The sequence below is a fragment of the Grampus griseus genome (assembly GCF_964374135.1).
Source record: "Grampus griseus genome assembly, chromosome: 11".
NCBI lineage: Eukaryota > Metazoa > Chordata > Mammalia > Artiodactyla > Delphinidae > Grampus > Grampus griseus.
In genome coordinates this window covers 83,067,765-83,095,152 of record NC_139005.1, presented here as the reverse complement: position 1 = coordinate 83,095,152, position 27,388 = coordinate 83,067,765, and the positions used below count along the sequence as shown (strand labels likewise).

The window sequence follows — 27,388 nt, the reverse complement described above, 5'->3', positions numbered from 1 at the left end:
ATCAGTGTATACATGTCAGTCCCAATTGCCCAATTCATCACACCACCATCCCCACCCTGCCGCGGCTTCCCCCCTTGGTGTCCACATTTGTTCTATACATCTGTGTCTCAACTTCTGCCCTGCAAACTGGTTCATCTGTACCATTTTTCTAGGTTCCACATACATGCGTTAATATACGATATTTGTTTTTCTCTTTCTGATTTACTTCACTTTGTGTGACAGTCTCTAGATCCATCCACGTCTCAACAAATGACTCAATTTTGTTCTTTTTTATGGCTGAGTAATATTCCATTCTATATATGCACCCCAACTTCTTTTTCCATTCATCTGTCGATGGGCATTTAGGTTGCTTCCATGACCTGGCTATTGTAAATAGTGCTGCAATGAACATAGGGGTGCATGTGTGTTTTTGAATTATGGTTTTCTCTGTGTATATGCCCAGTGGAGGGATTGTTGGATCATATGGTAATTCTTTTTTTCATTTTTTTAAGGAACCGCCATACTGTTCTCCATAGTTGCTGTATCAGTTTACATTCCCACCAACAGTGTAAGAAGGCTCCCTTTTCTCCACACCCTCTCCAGCATTTCTCATTTGTAGATTTTCTGATGATGCCCATTCTAACTGGTGTGAGGTGATACCTCATTGTAGTGTTGATTTGCATTTCTCTAATAATTAGTGATGTTGAGCAGCTTTTCATGTGCCTCTTGGCCATCTGTATGTCTTCTTTGGAAAAATGTCTATTTAGGTCATCTGCCCATTTTTGGATTGGGTTTTTTGTTTCTTTAATATTGAGCTGCATGAGCTGTTTATATATCTTGGAGATTAATCCTTTGTCTGTTGATTCGTTTGCAAATATGTTCTCCCATTCTGAGGGCTGTCTTTTTGTCTTGTTTATGGTTTCCTTTGCTGTGCAAAAGCTTTGAAGTTTCATTAGGTCCCATTTGTTTATTTTTGTGTTTATTTCCATTACTCTAGGAGGTGGATCAAAAAAGATCTTGCTGTGATTTATGTCAAAGAGTGTTCTTCCTATGTTTTCCTCTAAGAGTTTTATAGTATCTCGTCCTACATACAGGTCTCCAATCCATTTTGAGTTTACTTTTGTGTATGGTGTTAGGGAGTGTTCTAATTTCATTCTTTTACATGTAGCTGTCCAGTTTTCCCAGCACCACTTATTGAAGAGACTGTCTTTTCTCCATTGTATATCCCTGCCTCCTTTGTCATAGATTAGTTGACCATAGGTGCGTAGGTTTATCTCTAGGCTTTCTATCTTGTTCCATTGATCTATGTTTCTGTTTTTGTGCCAGTACCATATTGTCTTGATTACTGTAGCTACATAATATAGTCTGAAGTCAGGGAGTCTGATTCCTCCAGCTCCGTTTTTTCCCCTCAAGACTGCTTTGGCTATTCGGGGTCTTTTGTGTCTCCATACAAATTTTAAGATATTTTGTTCTAGTTCCGTGAAAAATGCCATTGGCAATTTGATAGGGATTGCATTGAATCTGTAGATTGCTTTGGGTAGTATAGTCCTTTTCACAATATTGATTCCTCCAGTCCAAGAACATGGTATATCTCTCCATCTGTTGGTATCATCTTTAATTTCTCTCATCAGTGTCTTATAGTTCTCTGCATACAGGTCTTTTGTTTCCCTAGGTAGGTTTATTCTTTTTGTTGCAATGGTAAACGGGAGTGTTTCCATAATTTCTCTTTCAGATTTTTCATCATTACTGTATAGGAATGCAAGAGATTTCTGTGCATTAATTTGGTATCCTGCAACTTTACCAAATTCATTGATTAGCTCTAGTAGTTTTCTGGGGGCATCTTTAGGATTCTCTATGTATAGTATCATGTCATCTGCGAACAGTGACAGTTTTACTTCTTTTCTATTTGTATTCCTTTTATTTCTTTTTCTTCTCTGATTGCCGTGGCTAGGACTTCCAAAGCTGTGTTTCTCTGCTCAATCCCTCCCATTAACATTAACAAATACTCTCTCAGCTTAATTCCTGAGCCTTATTTCCAAACAAACTGCTACTGTCCTATTTCTTCCTCTTAGCAGCCAAAGTTCTAGAAAGAATTATCTAAGTTTGTTGCCTCAATTTCTTCTCCTCCCATGTGTGCTTTAAGCCACTTTAAAACAACTTTGGCCCCTCTCACTAATTCAAAATGGTGATCGCTCTGAAGTGACCAGTTATCTCCGTGTTACTGAATTGAATGGATGTCCTCTGGTCCTCACCTCACTTGACTCTCAGCAACAGTCAAAACTATCGCCCACTCTTTCTTCCCTCATTCTGTCTTCCTTGGGCTTCTTCCACAGCTACACATTCTCTTGTTCCTCTTATCGTGGCAGCTTCTCAGTGCTTTGCTAGCTCTTCCTCCTCTAATGGACCTTTAGATGCTGGAGTTCCCCAAGAATTGGTTTTACTCGTTTTTTTTTTTTTTTCCTCAGTTTGCACTCTTTCTCTAAATGTTTTCATATATACATATGGCTTCAAATATCAGTTTTGCAAAGTGTGGTTCATGGGCCAGCCTGTACCAGGATCACTTGCAGAGGGTGAAGTGGGGCATGTGGCAGAGTGGGAGAAAGGAGTGTTAAACTTCAGATTCCCTGGCCCAATCCAGGGCCTACCAAATTAACTGTGGGCGGAGACTGGGAATCTGCATTTTAAATTCACTCTCCAGGTTATTCCCATACCAACTAAAGTATGGAACCACTAATTTGATTTGTCACATTAACAAGGACAGCTCAACATCTCCATCTGCTGACTTATTAAAATCATTGTCTTATTTTCTCAAATGTTAGGGAACAAAAATCAGAAAAACAGGAACAAAGTAAGGAACAAAAGAGATGAAAGAATTATCTGCCTCATGAATAATCAAGATTGGATTATGTCAGCTTTTGACTTTCCTAGCTCCAAATGGGAACTGTTCTATATTTGGGTTTTAATTTTTAATCCTTATCCAACTGAATAAAAATGTAAGAATTGGAATGACTATTTCATCACACACAGTCTCTTAAAATGCAGCATTTTATTCTTTTGTTGTTATTTCTGAGATATACATTTTAAAGTAATAACTAGAATTATGACTTATAACATTATACCAGAACATATAAGATTTTTAGAAATTTCATGTAATGTCTGAAACATTTATATTAACATATTTCCATACAAATAACCCAAAGAAAGTTTAGTATTAGTTGTTTTGTTTGTTTATTTGTTTTATACTGCAGATTCTTATTAGTCATCAATTTTATACACATCAGTGTATACATGTCAACCCCAATCGCCCAATTCACACCACCATGCCCACCCCACCACGGTTTTCCCCCCTTGGTATCCATACGTTTGTTCTCTACATCTGTCTCTAAACTTCTGCCCTGAAACCGGTTCATCTGTACCATCTTTCTAGGTTCCACATACATGAGTTAATATACGATATTTGTTTTTCTATTTCTGACTTACTTCACTCTGTGTGACAGTCTCTATATCCGTCTACGTCTTAACAAATGACTCAATATCGTTCCTTTTTATGGCTGAGTAATATTCCATTCTATATATGTACCACATCTTCTTTATCCATTCATCTGTCAATGGACATTTAGGTTGCTTCCATGACCTGGCTATTGTAAATAGTGCTGCAGAGAACATTGGGGTGCATGTGTCTTTTTGAATTATGGTTTTCTCTGGGTATATGCCCAGGAGTGGGATTGCTGGATCATTTGGTAATTCTATTTTTAGCTTTTTAAGAAACCTCCATACTGTTCTCCATAGTGGCTGTACCAATTTACATTCCCACCAACAGTGCAAGAGGGTTCCCTTTTCTCCACACCCTCTCCAGCATTTCTCATTTGTAGATTTTCTGATGATGCCCATTCTAACTGGTGTGAGGTGATACCTCATTGATGTTTTGATTTGCATTTCTCTAATAGTGATGTTGAGCAGCTTTTCACGTGCTTCTTGGCCATCTGTATGTCTTCTTCGGAGAAATGTCTATTTAGGTCTTTTGCCCATTTTTGCATTGGGTTGTTGGTTTCTTTAATATTGAGCTGCATGAGCTGTTTATATATTTTGGAGATTAATCCTTTGTCCATTGATTCATTTGCAAATATTTTCTCCGATTCTGAGGATTGTGTTTTGGTCTTGTTTATGGTTTCCTTTGCTGTGCAAAAGCTTTGAAGTTTCATTAGGTCGCATTTGTTTATTTTTGTTTTTATTTCCATTACTCTAGGAGGTGGATCAAAAAAGATCTTGCTGTGATTTATGTCAAAGAGTGTTCTTCCTATGTTTTCCTCTAAGAGTTTTATAGTGTCCAGTCTTACATTTAGGTCATGAATCCATTTTGAATTTATTTTTGTGTATGGTGTTAGGGAGTGTTCTAATTTCATTCTTTTACATGTAGCTGTCCAGTTTTCCCAGCACCACTTATTGAAGAGACTGTCTTTTCTCCATTGTATATCCTAGCCTCCTTTGTCATAGACTAGTTGACCATAGGTGTGTGGGTTTATCTCTAGGCTTTCTATCTTGTTCCGTTGATCTATGTTTCTGTTTTTGTGCCAGTACCATATTGTCTTGATTACTGTAGCTTTGTAGTATAGTCTGAAGTCAGGGAGTCTGATTCCTCCAGCTCCGGTTATTTCCCTAAAGACTGCTTTGGCTACTCGGGGTCTTTTGTGTCTCCATACAAATTTTAAGATGATTTGTTCTAGTTCCGTAAAAAATGCCATTGGCAATTTGATAGGGATTGCATTGAATCTGTAGATTGCTTTGGGTAGTATAGTCCTTTTCACAATATTGATTCCTCCAGTCCAAGAACATGGTATATCTCTCCATCTGTTGGTATCATCTTTAATTTCTCTCATCAGTGTCTTATAGTTCTCTGCATACAGGTCTTTTGTTTCCCTAGGTAGGTTTATTCTTTTTGTTGCAATGGTAAACGGGAGTGTTTCCATAATTTCTCTTTCAGATTTTTCATCATTACTGTATAGGAATGCAAGAGATTTCTGTGCATTAATTTGGTATCCTGCAACTTTACCAAATTCATTGATTAGCCCTAGTAGTTTTCTGGTGGCATCTTTAGGTTTCTCTATGTATAGTATCATGTCATCTGCAAACAGTGACGGTTTTACTTCTTCTTTTCTATTTGTATTCCTTTTATTTCTTTTTCTTCTATGATTGCAATGGCTAAGACTTCCAAAACTATGTTGAATAATAGTGGTGAGAGTGGACATCCTTGTCTCGTTCCTGATCTTAGGGGAAATGCTTTCAGTTTTTCACTGAAAAACATCATTGAGAATCATTGAGAATGATGTTTGCCGTGGGGTTGTCGTATATGGCCTTTATTATGTTTAGGTAGGTTCCCTCTATGCCCACTTTCTGGAGAGTTTTTATCATAAATGGGTGTTGAATTTTGTCAAAAGCTTTTTCTGCATCTATTGAGATGATCATATGGTTTTTCTTCTTCAGTTTGTTAATATGGTTTATCACATTGATTGATTTGCATATATTGAAGAATCCTTGCATCCCTGGGGTAAATCCCACTTGATTATGGTGTTGGATCCTTTTAATGTGTTGTGGGGATTCTGTTTGCTAGTGTTTTATTGAGGATTTTTGCATCTATATTCATCAGTGATATTGGTCTGTAATTTTCTTTTCTTGTAGTATCTTTGTCTGGTTTTGGTATCAAGGTGATGGTGGCCTCATAGAATGAGTTTGGGAGTGTTCTTTCCTCTGTACTTTTTGGGAAGAGTTTGAGAAGGATGGGTGTTAGCTCTTCTCTAAATGTTTGATAGAATTCACCTGTGAAGCCATCTGGTCCTGGACTTTTGTTTGTTGGAAGATTTTTAATCACAGTTTCAATTTCTACTTGTGGTTGGCCTGTTCATATTTTCTATTTCTTCCTGGTTCAGTCTTGCAAGGTTATACCTTTCAAAGAATTTGTCCATTTCTTTTGTCCATTTTATTGGCATAGAGTTGCTTGTAGTAGTCTCTTAGGATGCTTTGTATTTCTGCGGTGTCTGTTGTAACTTCTCCGTTTTCATTTCTAACTTTATTGATTTGAGTCCTCTCCCTCTTTTTCTTGATGAGTCTGGATAATAGTTTATCAATTTTGTTTATCCTCTCAAAGAACCAGCTTTTAGTTTTATTGATTGTTGCTGTTGTTTTCTTTGTTTCTATTTCATTTATTTCTGCTCTGATCTTTATGATTTCTTCCTTCTGCTAACTTTGGGTTTTGTTTGTTCTTCTTTCTCTAGTTCCTTTAGGTGTAAGGTTAGATTGTTTGAGATTTTTCTTGTTTCTTGAGGTAGGCTTGTATAGCTATAAGCTTACCTCTTAGAACTGCTTTTGCTGCATCCCGTAGTTTTTGGATCATCGTGTTTTCTTTGTCATTTGTGTCTAGGTATTTTTTGATTTCCTCTTTGATTTCTTCAGTGATCTCTTGGTTATTTAGTAACGTATTGTTTAGCCTCCATGTGTTCTTGTTTTTTACGTTTTTTCCCCGTAATTCATTTCTAATCTCATAGCGTTGTGGTCAGAAAAGATGCTTGATATGATTTCAGTTTTCTTAAATTTACTGAGACTTGATGTGTGACCCAAGGTGTGATCTATCCTGGAGAATGTTCCGTGCGCAGTTGAGAAGGAAGTGTAATGTGCTGTTTTTGGATGCAACGTCCTAAAAATATCAATTAAATCTATCTGGTCTGTTGTGTTATTTAAAGCTTCTGTTTCCTTATTTATTTTCATTTTGGATGATCTTTCCATTGGTGTAGTGAGGTGTTAAAGTCCCCCACTGTTATTGTGTTACTGTCGATTTCCTCTTTTATACCTATTGGCAGTTGCCTTATGTATTGAGGTGCTCCTATGTTGGGTGCATATATATATTTATAATTGTTATGTCTTCTTCTTGGATTGATCCCTTGATCATTATATAGTGTCCTTCATTGTCTCTTGTAACATTCTTTATTTTAAAGTCTATTTTATCTGATATGAGTATTGCTGCTCCAGCTTTCGTTTGACTTCCATTTGCATGGAATATCTTTTTCCATCCCCTCACTTTCAGTCTGTATGTGTCCCTAGGTCTGAAGTGGGTCTCTTGTAGACAGCATATATTTGGGTCTTGTTTTTGTATCCATTCAGCAAGCCTGTGTCTTTTGGTTGGAGCATTTAATCCATTCATGTTTAAGGTAATTATTGATATGTATGTTCCTATGAGCATTTTCTTAATTGTTTGGGTTTTTTTTTTTGTAGGTCCTTTTCTTCTCTTGTGTTTCCCATTTAGAGAAGTTCCTTTAGCATTTCTTGTAGAGCTGGTTTGGTTGGTGCTGAATTCTCTTAGCTTTTGCTTGTCTGTAAAGCTTTTGATTTCTCCATCGAATCTGAATGAGATCCTTGGTAGAGTAATCTTGGTTGTAGGTTCTTCCCTTTCATCACTTTAAGTATATCATTCCACTCCCTTCTGGCTTATAGAGTTTCTGCTGAGAAATCAGCTGTTAACCTTATGGGAGGTTCTCTTGTATGTTATTTGTCGTTTTTCCCTTGCTGCTTTCAATAATTTTTCTTTGTCTTTAATTTTTGCCAATTTGATTATTATGTGTCTCAGAATGTTTCTCCTTGTGTTTATCCTGTATGGGACTCTCTGTGCTTCCTGGACTTGGGTGACTATTTCCTTTCCCATATTAGGGAAGTTTTCAACTATAATCTCTTCAAATATTTTCTCTGGTCCTTTGTCGCTCTCTTCTCCTTCTGGGACCCCTATAATGCAAATGTTGTTGTGTTTAATGTCGTCCCAGAGGCCTCTTAGGCTGTCTTCATTTCTTTTCAATCTTTTTTCTTTATTCTGTTCTTCAGCAGTGAATTCCACCATTCTGTCTTCCAGGTCACTTATCTGTTCTTCTGCCTCAGTTATTCTGCTATTGATTCCTTCTAGTGTAGTTTTCATTTCAGTTATTGTATTGTTCATCTCTGTTTGTTTGTTCTTTAATTCTTCTAGGTCTTTGTTAAACATTTCTTGCATCTTCTCGATCTTTGCCTCCATTCTCTTTCCAAGGTCCCGGATCATCTTCACTCTCATTATTCTGAATTCTTTTTCTGGAAGGTTGCCTATCTCCACTTCATTTAGTTGTTTTTCTGGGGTTTTATCTTGTTCCTTCATCTGGTGCATAGCCCTCTGCCTTTTCAGCTTGTCTATCTTTCTGTGAATGTGGTTTTTGTTCCACAGGCTGCAGGATTGTCGTTCTTCTTGCTTCTGCTGTCTGCCCTCTGGTGGATGAGGCTATCTAAGAGGCTTGATGGGAGGGACTGGTCGTGGGTAGAGCTGACTGTTGCTCTGGTGGGCAGAGCTCAGTAAAACTTTAATCCACTTGACTGCTGATGGGTAGGGCTGTGTTCCCTCCCTGTTGGTTGTTTGGCCTGAGGCAACCCAACACTGGAGTCTACCTTGGCTCTTTGGTGGGGCTAAGGACAGACTCTGGGAGGGCTCACACCAAGGAGTACTTCCCAGAACTTCTGCTTCCGGTGTCCTTTTCCCCACAGTGAGCCACAGCCACCCCTGCCTCTGCAGGCGACCCTCCAACACTAGCAGGTAGGTCTGGTTTAGTCTCCTCTGCTGTCACTGGTCCTTCCCCTGGGGTCACTGCTCCTTGCCCTGGGTCCCGATGCACACAGTACTTTGTGTGTGCCCTCCAAGAGTGGAGTCTGTGTTTCCCCCAGTGCTGTTGAAATCTTGCAGTGAAATCCCAGTAGCCTTCAAAGTCTGATTCTCTCGGAATTCCTCCTCTCATTGCCGGACCCTCAGGTTGGGAAACCTGTCATGTGGCTCAGAACCTTCACTCCAGTGGGTGGACTTCTGTGGTATAAGTGTTCTCCAGTCTGTGAGTCACCCACCCAGCAGTTATGGGATTTGATTTTACTGTGATTGCGCCCCTCCTACCATCTCTTTGTGGCTTCTCCTTTGTCTTTGGTTGTGGGGTAACTTTTTTGATGAGTTCCAGTGTCTTCATCTTGATGATTGTCCAGCAACTAGTTGTGATTCTGGTGTTCTCACAAGAGGGAGTGAGAGCACGTCCTTCTACTCCGCCATCTTGGCTCCTTTCGCACTAGCTTTGTTTTTTAAATTGAGGTTTCTTTAAATTAAGGTACTCTAATAACACTTCTCCTGAAGAGAAAAAAGAATGACACTATGTGAGCAGTTATAACTCAGTTATAACGTCTATGGAGAGAATCTTGGGTTTATCTCCACTAATTTTATAACATATCAGAGACATAAAAGATTATAAATTTTGGTATAAGTAAAATCTGTGTTAAATGACAGTCTTCTGAACACTGTTTTTGAATTTTCACTTAGGTTTTTATTTGACTATCCTATTATATTGATTCATTCAGTAAAGATTTGTCGAGCCACTGCTCTGAGTTGGTGGTTGTTGTAGGCAAACAGCGCAGAAAAAGAAAAGGCACATTCCTGCCTTCATGGCGCATCCATTTTTAGTGGGCCACAAGCTTACTCTTTTTTTTTTCCTTTTTTTTTTTTTTTCCGGCACGCGGGCCTCCCACTGCCGTGGCCCCTCCCGCCGCGGAGCACAGGCTCCGGACGCGCAGGCTCGGCGGCCATGGCTCACGGGTCCAGCCGCTCTGCGGCGTGTGGGATCCTCCTGGACCGGGGCACGAACCTGTGTCCCCTGCATCGGCAGGCGGACTCTCAACCACTGCGCCACCAGGGAAGCCCTTTTTTTTTTTTAATTTTTATTTATTTGTTTATCTATTTATTTTTGGCTGTGTTGGGTCTCCGTTTCTGTGCGAGGGCTTTCTCTAGTTGTGGCGAGCGGGGGCCACTCTTCATCGCCGTGCACGGGCTTCTCTCTGTCGCGGCCTCTCTTGTTGCAGAGCACGAACTCAAGACGCGCAGCTCAGTAGTTGTGGCTCATGGGCCTAGTTGCTCCGCGGCGGATCTTCCCAGACCAGGGCTCGAACCCGTGTCCCGTGCATTGGCAGGCAGATTCCCAACCACTGCGTCACCAGGGAAGCCCCAGAAACTCACTCTTTAGCATCCTTAGTTATTGAGATCCAGGATCACAAAATTCTTTTTTTCTTAAAGCTGAGTTGTTGTTTTTTTAATTTATTTTTGGCTGTGTTGGGTCTTCGTTGCTGTGCGCGGGCTTTCTCTAGTTTCGTCGAGTGGGGGCTGCACTTCGTTGTGGTGTGTGCGCTTCTCACTGCAGTGGCTTCTCTTGTTGCAGAGCATGGGCTCTAGGCGCGTGAGCTTCAGTAGTTGTGGCACGTGCGCTCGGTAGTTGTGGCTCACGGGCACTAGCGCGCACACAGGCTCAGTAGTTGTGGCACATGGGCTTAGTTGCTCCACAGCATGTGGGATCTTCCTGGACCAGGGCTCGAACCCATGTCTGCTGCATTGGCGGGCAGATTCTTCACCACTGTGCCACCAGAGAAGCCCACAAAATTCTTTGTTAAAGGACCAGGTAGTAAGTATTTTAGGCCTTGTGGGCCAAGAGGCAAAATGGCAGATATTATGTAGGTATTTGTATAAACATTTAACCATTTTTAAATGTCAAAATTGTCTTTAGCTTGGGGCCATACTAAATTCGGCAGTGGCTAGATTTTAGACCATGGACTGCCAAACCCTGATCTAGATTAAAAAATTTTAGCCATGTTTGGCATTTTTAAAAAATCTCATTTAGGGTCTCCCTGGTGGCGCAGTGGTTGAGAGTCCACCTGCCAATGCAGAGGACACGGGTTCGTGCCCCGGTCCAGGAAGATCCCACGTGCCGCGGAGCGGCTGGGCCCGTGAGCCATGGCCGCTGAGCCTGCGCGTCCGGAGCCTGTGCTCCGCAACGGGAGAGGCCACAACAGTGAGAGGCCCGTGTACCGCAAAAAAAAAAAAATCATTTAGCCTCTTTCCAGTTAATCATTGAGATCTGTTGATTTTTTTCCTTCTCAAATGTGTCATTTCTGTCCCGGTTACCCTGCCACTTCCCTTGTGTCCACCGATTGGACAGTCCTCCTGCAGTCAGCCATCCTGCGCTGCAGCCGGGGCCTGCGTCTCCTCAGCAAAATGGTTTTTCCAGTCAGGCTTATCCCTTTGATGTTTAGGAAATGAATTTCCTCCTGTGACACTTGATTTTACCTCTGGACTACATTGACTTTTACAAGGAATTACAAAGTGCCTCCTTATAGCTCTCTCACACTGATCAAATTTATACCCATTGGGATCCTACAGAACTAGTGTAATCCCTTTCCTGTGTGACATTTCTTCTTCTTCCTTTAGCTGTCTCTTAGGGGCTTGTCTGCACCCTAGTTTGCTCTTCTCAGAATGAGCTTCAGTTTCTATTACTTTAAAAGTGTTTCAACTGGAATTGAACATTCTGTTTCAGTGTGGTTCAGTCTTCAAAGAGATCAGGACTCTTCATTTGTGAAGTGTTTACTGAGCGCATACTATGTGCCATGTACTACTCAGTGCTGAAGATGCAGCAGTGAGCAGATGGACAGAAATCTCGGCCCTTAGCAAATTTACATCTTGGGCGGCTTGCCTGGTGGCACAGTGGTTAAGAATCCGCCTGCCAGTGCAGGGGACACGGGTTCGAGCCCTGGCCTGGGAAGATCCCACATGCCGCGGAGCAACTAAGCCTGTGCACCAAAACTACTGAGCCTGCGCTCTAGAGCTCGTGTGCCACAATTACTGAGCCTGCATGCCACAACTACTGAAGCCCACATGCCTAGAGCCTGTGCTTCACAGTAAGAGAAGCCACTGCAATGAGGCCCGTGCACCACAATGAAGAATAGCCTCTGCTCGGTGTAACCAGAGAAAGCCCACGCACAGCAACAAAGACCCAACACAGCCAAAAATTTAAAAAATAAATAAATTTTAAAAAATATTTACATCTTGGCAGAGGGAGCCAGACAATTGATACAACGTACAAGTAAATTATGTAGTTTGTAGAAGATAAATGCTGTAGAGAAAAATTGAGCAGGGGAAATTGAGTGGTAGGGCAGACTCCCCAAGAAGGCGATTTTTGAGTGAAAATTTAAAGGAGGTGAGAGAGCCAGCAACATGAATATGTGGGGAAGGAGTGATTCTCCATATATTCCCTATATATAAGGTAAGTGTATATATATATATACACATATATACTTATATAAGTAAGCCAGTGCAAGCGTCCTGAGGCAGGAGGGTGTCTGACATGTTTGAAGAAGAGCAGGGAGGCCAGTGTGGCTGGAATAGAGTGAACCAAGGGGGAGAAGGCAAGAGATGAGCCCAGAGAAGTCACAGAGACCAAATGGTACAGGCCTCAGTAACCACAACGGGCTTTAGCTTCCAGTCACAGTGCGGTGAGGAATCAATCATCAGAGGGTTTGAGTAGAGGAGTAATGTGATCTGACTTACATTCCAGAAGGATCAGTCTGGCTGCTGTGGTGGGAATAGACTGAGGAGGGGCAAAGCTTGTAATAATTCAGGCAGGAAGGAAGGGGGCTTGGATCAGAGTGGTGGTGAGAAGTGGTTGGACTGTGGACATTTTGAAGGTCAGCTCAACAGGGTTTCCTGATGGGTTGGTATTGGGGAATGTCACCCTTCTTACTCTAAGCCTCTTCTTCTGCTTAAAAGCACAAAACTGGGATGGAAACTCAGTGTGGCCTGAGCATTACTGCCTCATACTGAACTCACTGTCCGCTAAAACTCCTAAGTCTTTTTAAAAATCTTACATGTGCTAATGCTCAAATACCCCTTTTATTTATTTTAAAAAAATGTTTTTTAAAGTACTCCTTTTAATTTTTACTTGGCTTGTTGCCAAGTTAAAGATCTTACCTTCGTTTGTAAGAGATTTTATTTTGCTAGATTTGACTGATTGCTCCAAACAGTCAAGGACTTTGGGGAACCCTTAGTCTGTTATCCAGGATAGTAGCTTCTCTGTTGGCTCCGTGTAAGCCCACACATTTCACAAGCATGCCTTCTGTATCTTCCAAAACTCTGATGGATTGTTGAGCAGACCTATAGCAGACCTCCAGAACTCCCCTCTAGGCTGATTGTGGCTTTTACAATTTTACACTCCCTGATCAGAATTGGTTATAATCCGCCTAACTTGAGATCTGGTGTCTGTGAAATCCACAAAGATGCCATGTGTTGTTTAGCTGCCTTCCTGAGATTATGTACAAATACATATTGCTCATCTATTCGAATTGTCTGATTTACCAGTATAGAATCCACCATACCAATGGGGAGGGACAGACAGACAGACAGACGGAGGCAGAGTGAGCTGTGTATCTGATAAATTTACCCATAATGAACTCATGCTCTTAGTGCCCAGTACTTTCTTTAAAGATAAACAGTATATTGTGAGGACTTCCTTTTCTCCAGTGCTCACCAACTGTACTTTTCTGATACATTAGAGACTCTTGCTCGGGATCAACACCCATCTTGCAGGCTATAATCTGCAGACCCTGCTTTCTGTGCCCATTTTGAGGATCAGAATTGCAGCCTTCCAACCTGTCCTGTTTTCCATGGTCCCCGAATATCAGCAGGTTTGCTGATCTCATTTGTTCCCATCACTTTAGAACTCTCTCCCCGTAGGGCTGTGTCATCACCCACCTCACCCCCAACTTAATCTGCTCTAATCACATTACCTGATGAATTTTAGGAATTCACTGTGACTCTGGAGGAACCTTAGAAGAGTCCTAAGTGGCTCCCTGCCGTTAATCTAAATGCCACTGGCATTGCTTTCAAAGCCCCCTTCTGGTTGCCCTTTTTTTCCTAGTACCCACCACTCCCAGATGTTTTACTCTGGTCAAACAATTTTGTTTTTTAAATTAAAGATGTCGATGTTTGATGTTTGCTTCTACCTCTGTGATTTCTGTCCGTCTGTCATTTCTACGTTTCTTTTGCCCACACAAGTCTCTCCTTCAGTATTGCAAAATTTAACGTTTAATTGTACAGCAGTTTACATTTGTTCCCCTTTTGTTAGATGGGTTAATTTTGTCTCCCCCAACTACCTTTTCTTTGAGACCATGTATTATACTGGTTTAACAGCTCTCAAAATGCCTTGCACAGTGTCCTGCCAGACATCATAGTTAAGTATTCATTAAAAACATGCTTGTTTATTGTATTCTCTATTGTAGTTGAAGATGCCCACACTGGAATTTTTAAAGGAAACAGCAGACAGACAGTTTGGAGGGGCTATTTGGTATGTTACTTTAAATTAACTGTATTTTTGCAGTAGATTACAATAAAAGTATGAGAAATAAAACTTTGAGAGGCTTTTTAATGTTTACTTTTCCTCTAAGCCTAGCTTTCTAGTACTAGTGAATATCGATTTAAATAATTGTAATATTCTTATTTTGAAGCTTGTGTGATGCAATAGATATTTACTAGTTTTCTCAGCTGTAAGTTTTCACCAGCCTTATGATGTGGAAAGTGAGTTGTGTTTTTCCCTTTTTTATTTCAGACAACAGATAAGGAAGTCCCTGGGTTAGTGCTAATGCAAGATTTGGCTTTCCTGAGTGGATTTCCACCTACATTCAAGGAAACAAATCAACTGAAAACAAAATTGCCAGAAAATCTTTCTTCTAAAATAAAACTGGTAAGAGCATAGAAAATAGAGCAATTAGTGTAGCACATCCCATTTCATGCGTGCCTCTTCTCTGTGGCCCCCTTTGTTATAGAATAGCCGACAGTCATAAGCAAAGAGGGTCTCAATTCTGTCACAGTGTTGTCACGAAGACAGCTCTTTATTTGTAGAAGATCCTCCCTTTTTACTCTTTATTTGGGCAAAATTCTGAGTCTTAACTTGGTTTGTTGGTTTCCCAGACAGAAGCAGGATTCATTTGTTTAACAAATGAGCTTCTACTGTGTGTCAGGTGCTGTTCTAGCTGCTGAGACTGTAGCAGTGGACAAAGCAGACAAAAGCCCTGATGGCAGTGGAAGCGTGGAAGGAGGGGATGGGGGGAAATCAGACATGTGGTGGTAGGTACACACAGACCCCTGTGGATTTATGAAGAGCTTCCACTCACAGAGGGGGGATGCTTCAGATTTTTGGAACATTTGATAATGTGAAACCTTCATTCATTAATAGCTAGTTGAGCCACTAACATATTTAGTATTTATACTTATTAACTCCTCACGCTTGACCACCGAGGCCATTCGCGAGTTGACTTTGGAGATGGTGACATGTCTTTCCATAACATTTCCTGTTCTCAGAGCCATCTGTCTGATTCATGGAGGGCACAGTCCGTGTGGGTGTGCTTTCCTTTTGACCTTATGCCAAGGTGCCTGCTTTTCTGTCAGAAACAGTCCAGGTTGTAAAAACGTGAATGTTTCTTCTCTCAGACTAGAGGGCATAAAGTTCTTGGCTCAGAATTCGTTAGGCTCTGCTTTTCTTGATTTTACAAAAAAAATGTGCTTTAAATTCTGCCACTGTGTTTAGCTTCCTGCTTCTCAATCCCTGCTCTTCTTGATGTCATTTAACAGTTGGGAGGTGAAAGGGTGGAGGTAGTGGCAGGGAGAGCCGTGACTCGGGGAGAGTCGGTTATTTAGTTCATGTCTGGACCATGTTTTCTCTCTGCCGGTCAAAGTTCCTGTTTAACTTGTTTCCTTTTCCCCTTAAGTGTTTCACTGTTTTAAGATACATTGTATTACCTTTGTAAATACCATGGTAATATGAATGACATTTATGCTTTTTCTTTTCTTCATATTTTCCTCCATAACTTTCTTTATGGTACCTGGAAGTATGGTGATGCCCGGCTAGATTAGAGTTGAGTAATTTCTTAATCTGCAGTTATTTTAAAACAGATATTATATTCCTCCTTCCCTGAATTATTTTCAGTATGGATTTGGGCAGATAAAACCATAGATTAGCATTCATTTCAGCCAATGTTTATTTGGCTTCTTGGCTTCCTAGCTGTTGGTTCTACGGTTATAGACATATGCGCATCTGTACGTTTGACCAGCACATGTGCTGCTAGGTGGGCGTGTCCTGCCAAAGATCACCAGCCCAAGTCGTGGTCACCCCGCAGCAAACGAGTTTTTGGGCAGTGTGGAGTGGTGTGTGCCAGGAGACGCTGAGGGCGCAGGAACTTGAATTGGGCAGTAGCACCACCAGGCTCGGTACATGTGGACGCCCCCTCCTCCGCCATTCACCCAGTTGGAGGTTGATCTGGATTCCCCAGACTTGTCTCTGTGGAGGCCGGCACCTCCTGGGGGTACAGCCAATTATTCACAGTGTGCATTGCAGCTCACTGTCACGATGCCAGCACCTGCGATTGGCTTCAGAGATGAGGACTTCTGATCTTTTCGAGGCTAGAGAGAAAGTGAGAAAGAGGAAGCACAGAAGGAGAGCGTCAGTATTCAAGCCTGGTTCTCCAAGGGACTCTCTTTCCTTGGGTCCCACTTTCTGGTTCTATTATGGGCACCCGGAGAATGGAGTTTCCAGTCATTGGGTTCCCAGTCCCTTTAGTGAGCGTTGATTAAACACCTGCTGTTGTGCCAGGGACTGTGCTAAGGATAACTGAGTGACTAAAATCACTTAGTGTTTGGGTGTGATTGCTTCCAAACAAAATGTTTGTACAAAGTGCTGGGAGAACATGTGGGCTTCGGTTGTACTGCAGGCAAAGACGGCTTTGCAGAATAGAAACATTTTGGCTGGGGCCGTGCACAGAACAGCCGTTCTTCCAGCAGAGAAGCCAGTGGGAAAGACCTTCTGAGAGGAGGGAGCAGCTTGAGCAGAGGGCTAGGGGCTTGCAAGTAAATGGCCTTTTCAGAGAACCGAGGCAGCTGTTCAGAGGCCAGAGCCCAGGTGGGGATTTTCCTGATGCTGAGACTGGGAAGTTAGGCAGAGGCCAGATTGAGAAAGATCCCCTGGTGAGGAGGCCGGACTTTATCCTGGAGGCAGAGCGCGTCTTGAGGAGGAGGACCCGGTTCAGGTCTGCAGAACACGGGAGCGGAAGGTGTAGCAGGTGGACATTAAACAGGAAGCCGGAGGCAGGAAAGCCAGTTCAGCCGCTGCTGCCGTAGCCCAGCAAGACACTCAGGTTCCACAAGTGCCTTGGCAGTGGTGCCAGTGATGAGAGTGGTTCCAGAGCCATCTGAGAGAAACCTTCAGCACGACCTGGTGACTTATTAGCTACTGGAGCAGATGGAAGGAGAAATGAAAGGGGAAGTGGATGTGACCAGCAAAGACGGGTGTGGTGGCATTAACCACACTCAGAGCTTCATGGGAGAAGCGAGGTTTTCAGAAGGACCCTGAGAGCTCAGTTTGGGGTGTTACATTGGAGGGGCCTTGTGGCATGTGGGAGGGAGGGCCATTAGACATTGGGCTTCAGGACCTGAACAGCTGAACCTCTGTGCCCTCCCAGGCTCCTCCAGGGGGCCTTTGCAAAGGCCTGTGGACCCCAAGCCACCTAGCACTCAGTTCTGTCCCAGAGACCCTGGCCGGGCTGTGAGCATCTCAGGACAGGTACTGCCTACTCATCTTGTGCCCTAGTGATCACCTTAGGAAAATGTCTGAAATTTCAAAATACTTTTCTAGAATAAAAGCAGCTTGGATAGAAGAGATTAATTAAGATAAGGGTATTTTCCAAATAAATTTAAAATTAAATTAGGATATTAAAGTACTACGTTTATTTATCCTATAGTAGTGATTTTTGCACTCCAGGGAGCCCCTCCAAGGTTCCGTAGGAGCCACTGTGGGAGGAGAGGCTGGGGGAGGGCAGCGAGACTGTTAGGTACCCAGATAGAACAGACAGAATGTTTGCCCTGCGTGGCCCGCCTCCCATCCGTCCCCTACATAGCGAGGCAGAATAGAGACGGCAGTGAGAGCTGACCTTGGGTGAGTGCTTTGTGTATACCAGACACTGTTAAGGTGAGAGAAAGTAATCAGGAAGACAACACACGTGTGCATGTGCGCACACACACACACACACACACAATTTGCAGTAAGAGTTAATGCCTACATAATAAAAAGGGCCTACATAAACTCTACTTCTGGCCTATATAAACTCAGGAAGCTTTGCAAGATGAGCTAGATATAGTCATGTAGCATATACAGGAGATCAGAATGAGCCCAAAGTAACTGTTTGCTCTGTTTTATAAATTAAGAAAGAAGGCTAAAAAATCAAGAAAGAAATTGGCCCTATTAGAAGAGCCAGTTCAGCAGAAGGATGTTGCTGTCCTAGATGACTGGTTTTCAACCCTCTCTCTGCTTTTTAAGCTCTGAAAGCCTCTTTTCACAGGAAATTGTATGATACAGAGTTAAAACAAAAAACTTATCAAGGGTGGTGTGGGCTCTGGTCAAGGTGGGGAAGCCTGCCTGTAAAACATGTTGGTGCTTGTGGTGTTCCCTCCTGGATTTATGGTTGCTTTGAAAACGTTGCCTCAAGGTGGTTTTCCTGTGGAAACACTTCAAGCAGCCAGGACACCCGTCGTAGGTGTGGGCACGAGAGCTGTTAGACACCTGCTGGCAGGTGTGCTCTCCACCAGTGTTCAGCGAAGTTACCTTGCAGGGCTTTCCCCAGTGTAGGCAGATGGGTAATATTCTAGAACAGAGGTCACAAACTGGGGACCAGATGCGTTTTGTTTGAATGCATGCCAATCAGAAATATTTGCGCTACCATTGAAAACCGGGAGATTTCATGTAACACTGGGGATTCTGGCCTCTCCAGAGATCTGGCAGCCTTTGTCACTATTGACTAGTGGCTGCAGTTTTCAGATGGGGCCTGAGATGTCCCATTTGCCAAAGCCCCTGACTCCCTCTTGTTTCTAAATGCTTGGTCCATTGCATCATTTGGGAAATGTGTCTGGCCTGTTCAGGTCTTCTGTTTTTGGTGATACTGGCTTACTATTTCATACATGTATGTGAGACTTTTAATCTTTTAAATATACGTAGTGTACATTTAATATGTACAACATGTAGCATATAGCAGAGTACACAGTATGTAGTATATATATGTATTGTATGTATTTAAAGATCGAGGATCAAACTGGGAAGTTTAAGGTGTCTCTTCTTTGTTGTTCAGTTTTTCCACATGTAACCCTCTTGTTATTTTATAGTTGCAGTTGTATTCAGAGGCCAGTGTAGCACTTCTAAAGTTGAATAACCCCAAAGATTTCCAAGAACTGAATAAGCAGACGAAGAAGAATATGACCATCAATGGAAAGGAACTGACCATAAGTCCTGCATATTTATTATGGGATCTGAGTGCCATCAGCCAGGTAAGGGATGCAGAGATTGTTTTAGAACCCGAATTGAGGGCTTTGATTATTAAAGATTTATGAGTCACTATTAGAAGAAGGAAGAGGGCTTACTGAGAGGTCACTTGATTGGCACGTCTCTAATTTTCCAGTCACTGCCATTGGTTTATACTAATTGAACGTGACCTAGAATCAGATCCAAGAAATTTTTCTTCAAAAAATGTGTGAAAGAAATGCTGTTTTTGTTGTGCTGTTTTAAATATGCTGAGTGTTCTGCATTTTTTGTAATGTGTAAAAGCTGGACACGGTCTTTGGAAGTTTGCTGGCGCTCCCTGAGTGCGGAAGGGACAGCTGGGAGGGGCAGGTGTGACTTAGGCGCATTTTACATCTTTCTGTGCCCCATGCTTTTCTCAGTCTAAGCAGGATGAAGACGTTTCTGCCAGCCGTTTTGAAGATAACGAAGAGCTGAGGTACTCACTGCGATCTATCGAGAGGCACGCACCATGGGTTCGGAACATTTTCATTGTCACCAATGGACAGATCCCATCCTGGCTGAACCTCGATAATCCTCGAGTGACAATAGTCACACACCAGGTAGTGACTCGCCATGTGTCACAAGGCTGCGATTTCCTGTTCTGTCTTTTGCTGTTCTTTGTCTTGTTCCTGATTCCATCCTCTTACCCATCTCACCTCCATTTCCACCTTCCTTTAATCCTTCCATTCGCCTCCCTCCCTCCCTTCTTTACAAAAACAAAACAAAACAAAAACCTCTCATCCGCCTTCTCTCTCTTTCTCTTTTTTTTCTGTTAAAAGGATGTTTTTCGAAATCTGAGCCACTTGCCTACCTTCAGTTCACCTGCTATTGAAAGTCACATCCATCGCATCGAAGGGCTGTCCCAGAAGTTCATTTACCTGAATGATGATGTCATGTTTGGAAAGGATGTCTGGCCGGATGATTTTTACAGTCACTCCAAAGGTCAGAAGGTGAGTAGCTAAGAGATGCCTGGCTTAGAAGTCACTTAGAAGTTACAGACAGGAAATAAGGAAATCAGTATATATACCATATTCACATTTGATCAAACAAGCATTTTTGAGTGTTAAGCTCAGGAAAGTTAACAATCAGGGAGTGAGAAAACTATAGTAGGAACTTCGCTTCCCTATATTCTCACCCAGGACCCACTCTACATTTGCTACTACAACAGCAGAAATAGCAAATAACTGTGAAACACAAAATCATGTTTACCATGTCAGCAAAATGCCCAAGATAGAAAGCTCAAAGTAGTGCTTAAAGACAGGGCTGAAATTTCATTGGAGGCAGCCGGTCTCACTCTGGCTTTGAGGGGCAGGATGGGAAAGTGGTCACGAGCACAGATATGGGTGCCAGCTGTGTAGCACTGTCGTGGGTGATGACCTGGCCTCTAGGTTTCCTGTCTGTGTATTGGGGGGAACAGGAAGACCCTGGTAGTGTTGTTAGAAGGGTACAGTGATCAGTTGGAGACTTAGCACCATGAGCTTGTAAGTTCTAGAACTCTGTCAAGCTATGGCTTGACAGGGGAGACAGACAAAACTAGTGACTGTGTACAGCGATTTCCGTGCCAGTAGGTGTGCCCTGGGTGCGAGGAGTCGGAGTGCCAGAGAGCGAAGTCACACTGGGATAGGGACTGAGATGAGCTTGGAAGAACAGGAGTTAACCAGATGAAGAAAGACCTTGCAGGTAGTTGCACCGTGCAAAGATACGGAGATTTTAAAGGGGAATGCATTTTTCAAAAATGATTTTAATTTAGAAAGCAACCATATACCATGTCAGTTGTTCTGAAAGCAGACAGGTTCACAGCTCAGAATGCTGTGCTGGATAATTCATCACAGGACCTCGCATATAAGGATATTGAGAGTTCGTCTGCCCCCCCTTTTCAGCCTTGAGACGAGACGGTGCATGAATCTGCTTAGGAGTTGACAACAGTGTCACAGAAAAGCAGTGACTTGTGTGCACACTTTCCACCTGCACGCTCTTGAACTCGCATTTAAGTTTGGCATGTTGCTGCTTTATTTCAAAATAGATCATTTATAAAACCATGTTGTAAGACTGACCCGTAAGTTGAGTCCTTGTCTCCTTTCCTTGAGCAACGGAAAAGAGTAAATGTGCCGGGTAAGACCCATCAGCAGGGCAGGACTGAGAAACTACCACAGGATGGCCCTGAACGCAGACCTTTTCTAGAGGCTCAATTTGTTTTGTTTTTCTGTTAAAGGAATCCTAATTTAAGAATAAAAAGTGTCAGGGGACTTCCCTGGTGGCGCAGTGGATAAGACTCTGAGCTCCCAATACAGGGGGCCCAGGTTCGATCCCTGGTCAGGGAACTAGATCCCACATGCATGCTGCAACTAAGAGTTCGCATGCCACAACTAAGGAGCCGGGAAGCTGCAACTAAGGAGCCCGTCTTCTGCAACTAAGACCTGGCGTGCAACCAAATAAATAAATAAATATTTTTTTAAAAAGTGTCAGAAACCAGAAACCACTTTATTTTCCCTCTGGTTTTATCATAGGTTTATTTGACATGGCCTGTGCCAAACTGTGCTGAGGGCTGCCCGGGATCCTGGATTAAAGACGGCTATTGTGACAAGGCTTGTAATAATTCGGCCTGTGATTGGGATGGCGGTGATTGCTCCGGTGAGGGTGTGTTCAAATGTAACTTGTCCATGTTGACAGAATTTTTTTCATTTGTCGTCATTATCAACCAGGTACAGTGACTTAATTAAACGTTCTTCGCGTATTGAAACAATCATCGTAGACTCTTTGGAGGTGATGACTGGTGTCCCCATGTGGCCCAGTTTATTCATATTGTTATTGTTGGGGGCATTTTCCCATATGACCCTACACTTGAAAGTGTTTTTTATTATTCAAAATATGAAAATCAGTTATACCCTTAATTATGTGAGCTTGAGAGTAAGAATCGCTCTCACTGGTTCCTGTCGGAGCTCATGGCCAGTGGCCCCTGGAAGCACACTACTCCAGGTCAGTGAGGGACTAAAGAGATGCAGAAGAAATAAACATCTCCTCTCCTCAGCATCTCTTCTCCCTTTCTTGTACACTAACATTTAGACTGTTGAGGATAACAAGTTTTTACATTTCTTTATTGCCTTTCAGTTTATAAAGCATCATCCATTATCCACTTGAATTTCTTAGTCACCAAAAGAAGGAGAGTAGGTGCACAGATAATTCTCATCCTACTGCATTTGAGGAAACAGGTTTGGGAAGGTGTTGGAAGAAACAAAGCTTGTGTTTCAGTCAGCTCTATCAGAGGCACTTTTGAAAGATACGAACCGCTGCAGGGAGAGAACGTAGACGTGCAGGAGAGTCTCTGCAACGCGGAGAGCTCGGGGACAGAGCAGTGACACTTGGTCACGAGCTGATTGCCAGTGTTAGGACATGTTCTTGTCAGTCCCGAGAGTCACGGTCTTCAGAATAATCTGATCCTCCATACACATCTGCATGTGCCCCCCTTGAGCACATCTGAGGCCTGTACTTCTGGGTTGCACAGATGTAAGTGCTGAGGCCTGGTCATCCCACGCCCAGTCCACTGGCAACTGATGCCCCCTTTTCAGATTGTCTCTTTTTAAGCTATGTAAAATCTTCTGTTAAAGAATGGGGTGAACCTTTCCTGACTGAAATTCATGCATCGGTCTTGAAAACACAGCTGAGAAATAAGGAACTGGCTTTCTTCCAAGACTGTAAGCACAGCAGGATTCTGTTTTCCTCCTCTCCCTCCAGGTAACAGTGGTGCGGGTCGCTATGTAGGAGGAGGTGGGGGCACCGGGGGCATTGGAGTCGGACAGCCCTGGCATTTCGGTGGAGGAATAAGCGGCGTCTCTTACTGCAATCAAGGATGTGCAAATTCCTGGCTGGCTGATAAGTTCTGTGACCAAGCCTGCAATGTCTTATCCTGTGGCTTTGATGCTGGTGACTGTGGACAAGGTATATTTATTGCCATAAAAACGTATTTAGGATAAGGGGATAACAATCTTTCATAAATAGAGGAGTTTGGATCGTTTTTGTTAAAGTAATAATTCTCTAGGTATCCCTTTCCCAGCCTTGCATCCAAACTAGTTGTGAGTTATAAGAGGGCACAGATCTTTAGACAACACGAGACACTGAAGCTGCATCTTTTCCTGTTACTGCTCTAGTCTGATTTTTTTTTTCTTTTTTTTAGTAAGCAGATTTATCTTAGCAGATTTATCTTACATGGTGAAGGTTTAATTTGGGAACAGTGAAAGGAGACCAATAATTCATTAAATAAGCTTGGTTTGAATACTGGATCTTGTTGATAGCTTATTAATGGCGGTCCTTTTGGTCAGAAAGTTGTCTTTTTTTCAAATGGACAAAAAGATGGAAGTTGACCATTGGAATTCGCTGTCCTGAACCGTGCCTTGTCTCTGTAGTGAGTCAGCCTCAGCATTCCATGTCGATAATAGTGATTGCTTCAGAAAGTAAAAATGAGCCCTATACCAGTAGCTTTTGTGTTAGAACTTCTGATGATTTTAAAGTCCATTTAAAGTCACTCTTAGAAAGTGAAAACTCAAACCCTAAGAATTAAAGGAAAAGGGGGAAAATGCGTAGTTTTTTAAAAATCATGTTTGTGTTTTTTTCCTTTAGATCATTTTCATGAATTGTATAAAGTAACTCTTCTCCCAAACCAGACTCACTATGTTATTCCGAAAGGTGAATGCCTGCCTTATTTCAGCTTTGCAGAAATAGCCAAAAGGGGAATCGAAGGCGCCTATAGTGACAACCCAATAGTCCGACATGCTTCTATCGCCAATAAGTGGAAGACCATCCACCTCTTAATGCACAGTGGAATGAACGCGACCACAATACATTTTAATCTCACATTTCAAAGTACAAGTGATGAAGAGTTCAGAATCCAGATAGCAGTAGAGGTTGACACAAGGGAGGAGCCCAAACGGAATTCTACGACCCAGAAGTCTTACCAAAGTTTGGTTAGCCCCTCAGCTCTTCTTCCAGAGGTGGAAATCCTGTTTGAGGATATCCCCGAAGAAAAACGCTTCCCCAAGGTCAAAAGACACGATGTTAACACAACAGGAAGTTTCCAAATGGAGGTGCAAATTCCGCTGGTCAATATTTCACTCCTTCCAAAAGAGACCCAGTTGAGCCTGAATAACTTGGATTTGCAGCTAGAACACGGAGACATCACCATGAAAGGATACAATCTATCCAAGTCAGCCCTGCTGAGGTCGTTTCCGATGAACCCACAGGATGCAAAGTTAACAATAAATCACCCTCTGATGACAGAGCAAAGAAATGACAGTTTGGAGGCCCCACTGGAAAAACAGGCTCACAAAAGCATCTTACCCAGCAGCTTAGGAACATCTGAAAGATTCCAGGGGTTATTGCCTTTTCCAACAGTGACAATGACAGTGAATGGCCACTCCCAGAGCCAGACTCCACCCCTGGACTTAGAAACCAAAGCAAGATTCAGGTCCAAAACTGTGACCCCGAAAGTAGGAGGTGGAGGTGTGTCAAAAGAAAAGCTCTCATCTCTGATTTTCCCACTGGAAAACAGGGAGACACAAAAGGTAATCACAGGGAAAGAACAAGAGAAGCACAGAATGGAGGAAAATGCTAACAGTTACCTAGGTGGTAATGAAGTATTACCTGGAAGAAAACTGCAACATTACACACAGAGTTACCTGGGCTTTTTGCCATGGGAGAAGAAAAAGTATTTCCAAGATCTTCTTGATGTAAGTTACATCCAGCCTTATTGTTTCCCATGCTCAGGAAAAATAAATAACCTTGTAAGTGGTAGTGATATAATAATAGCTACCATTCATTCAGTACTTCCCTGTGCCCGCCACTGGACTCAGTACTTTTCTTATGTGGTTTCATTTAATTGTCCCAATAATTCTAACAATAAAACTACCTTGTAAGGGTCTGCTATCATTGTCCCCATTTTGCAGTTTAGGAAGCAGCCTTCATGTGAATGAGTAAGGGATTTAGCCAGGGGCATACCCTGAGTCCATAGTAGAACAGGGATGGTATCTTTACTTGGCATGTTGCGATATCAGAAAACGCTTTTGAATACCTCGTGCAGTCAGATCTCATGTTTTTCAAACTTTACTAATGAAAAACCCGAGAGGCAGATAAATTCGTTAGCTTTCCCGACATCACAACAGCAGGTGAGGGTGAGCCCAGAGCTCTCCCTCCTGTACCACGGCCTCCACGGTGCCCTGGGGTCCTTTGTACATCTCACAAGCGCCGTCACTGTGCTGACTGCCGGGGAGTGCAAGATGGTGAGAACAGTTGCTGCTCTTGGAGACTCAAAGAGCAAGCTGGGAGGACAGATTTGTGGGCAAATAATTGTGGCAGTGTGATAAGTGTCTGCTGAAGTATGGACAAGGAGTCCGAAGGGAAGATTCCTTAACTCTGCCTGGAGGTATTGGGGGAGGCATACAGGAGGACACGCCCTGTGAGCTGACCTTGGAAGGGTGGGGCTGGATCGTGACCAAAGCACAGCCGTGAGTGGATGTTAGGCTGGGGGAAAGTGATGAAGAGAGGCGTTGTCTCATTCCTCTCATGGTCTTCAGGAAGTATATTGTCCCTGCCATGGTAGCATTTACTAATTGTTAAGCAAGGGGCTGCAGAGTTCTTGCCTGCATTGATTTCCTCATTCTCCCCCGCTCCCTGCTTTTTAAATTGCAAAAGTACTATAGGCTAATGGTAAAAATCGCAAGCAATGCAAAAAAACAAAAAAAGCAGAAAAAAAAAAAAGGGAAAGGTCTGTCTCCTTCCTTCCTTAATCTCCTTACTTGAGACAGTCACTATGAATATGTAGTTTGGTGGGTATTCTTCCAGTATTTTTCTATAGATATGCAGACATACTATATAGTTTGTTTTGCAGCAGTGAAGTTATATATATTGCTCTGCAGTTGCCTTTGATGTGGTAGTATGTGGGCAAATTGCCATTGTTTATTTTTAACAGCTGTAAGTTGCGTCCAGTGTTTTTGCAAGTACAAATACCTAATGTTGCAATAAATATTCTCGTACATATATCTTACTCTTGAGGAAGTTTTATTTCTGTAGGTAGAATTGCTAGGTTAAAGGGTCTATTGCATATAAAATTTAACTGTCTTTCTTAAATATTGCACCCCTTCCTCCTTCCACAAACAGTATGCAAGCGTGCTTGTTTCTCCACAGGACTAACCAACAGCAGTTAATAGCATCTATATTTTCATCAGTTTGAGAAGCAAAAATATTTCGTCTTCTGTAAAGTGTGTTCAGGTTCTTTGCCAATATTCTTTGCCCATTCATTCAGTTTCGCCTCTTACTGGTTTTGATAGGGTTCTTTACATTTCATAATGTTAACACTATTATATGGTGAAACCAATTTTGTATTCTAGTCTTTGTGTTCAGAACTCAAGGGACTTGCTGCTTTGATGTCACCAGTAGAAATAACTTGATACTGAAAGCACTATCAAATTTATTGTAAATCAATTAAATATTGCATTGAAATTGGCTATGAAATCTCATGATCAATGACTAGTCCTTAAAGAGTACCCTAAAAGCAGACCTCCACCCCACAGCTGTTGTTCTCGAGCCGATGTTGGCGATACTTTCACTGAAATCCAGTTTGTCCTGATGTTAGGATGCTTGAGGAGACCTGTTAGTGCTCGTTTCATTTGCCCCTCAGGACAGTTAGTGACTAGTTATTACCAGGTGACATAAAGTAGTACCTCTGTCTCTTGTTAGCACAGGGCACCTGTGCACTAAACACAATGCTGTGTTGTGTGGAATTCTCTTTTCAGGAAGAAGAGTCACTGAAGACACAACTGGCATACTTTACTGAGAGCAAGCACACAGGGAGGCAACTAAAAGATACGTTCGCAGATTCCCTCCGATATGTAAACAAAATTCTAAATAGCAAGTTTGGATTCACGTCTCGGAAAGTCCCTGCACACATGCCTCACATGATCGACCGAATAGTTATGCAAGAACTGCAAGACATGTAAGTCTTGCTTGTGTTTGAGTTGTTTGTGTGTGCTCAGAGCCAAGGTTGCTTGAAGTTTACATCCTTGCTATGCTGCGTTTATGGCTCTAACACTTGATGACTAGTATGTCGAAGGTATTATCTAAATAAGTGGGAAGGAAGATTCTGACTCCACAAGTGTTAGGTACTGTATATATCTTAAATATCCAGATCT

General features: G+C 42.3%; 1 protein-coding gene across 3 annotated transcripts in view; it reads left to right on the top strand.

The window, feature by feature from the left end:
• The window catches only part of GNPTAB (N-acetylglucosamine-1-phosphate transferase subunits alpha and beta), an 85,839-nt gene that overhangs the window by 41,577 nt on the left and 16,874 nt on the right, over nucleotides 1-27,388 (top strand). For 2 of the 3 annotated variants that reach the window (XM_082666675.1, XM_082666677.1), the window contains 9 exons: nucleotides 14,113-14,177; nucleotides 14,439-14,573; nucleotides 19,037-19,198; nucleotides 19,592-19,771; nucleotides 19,991-20,161; nucleotides 21,719-21,842; nucleotides 22,944-23,147; nucleotides 23,826-24,931; nucleotides 26,993-27,192. In XM_082666675.1, coding sequence (XP_082522801.1) covers nucleotides 14,113-14,177; nucleotides 14,439-14,573; nucleotides 19,037-19,198; nucleotides 19,592-19,771; nucleotides 19,991-20,161; nucleotides 21,719-21,842; nucleotides 22,944-23,147; nucleotides 23,826-24,931; nucleotides 26,993-27,192 — 2,347 coding nt within the window. Of the gene's footprint in view, nucleotides 1-14,112; nucleotides 14,178-14,438; nucleotides 14,574-19,036; nucleotides 19,199-19,591; nucleotides 19,772-19,990; nucleotides 20,162-21,718; nucleotides 21,849-22,943; nucleotides 23,148-23,825; nucleotides 24,932-26,992; nucleotides 27,193-27,388 lie in introns of all 3 variants that reach the window. The other variant, XM_082666676.1, reaches the window with a different exon arrangement.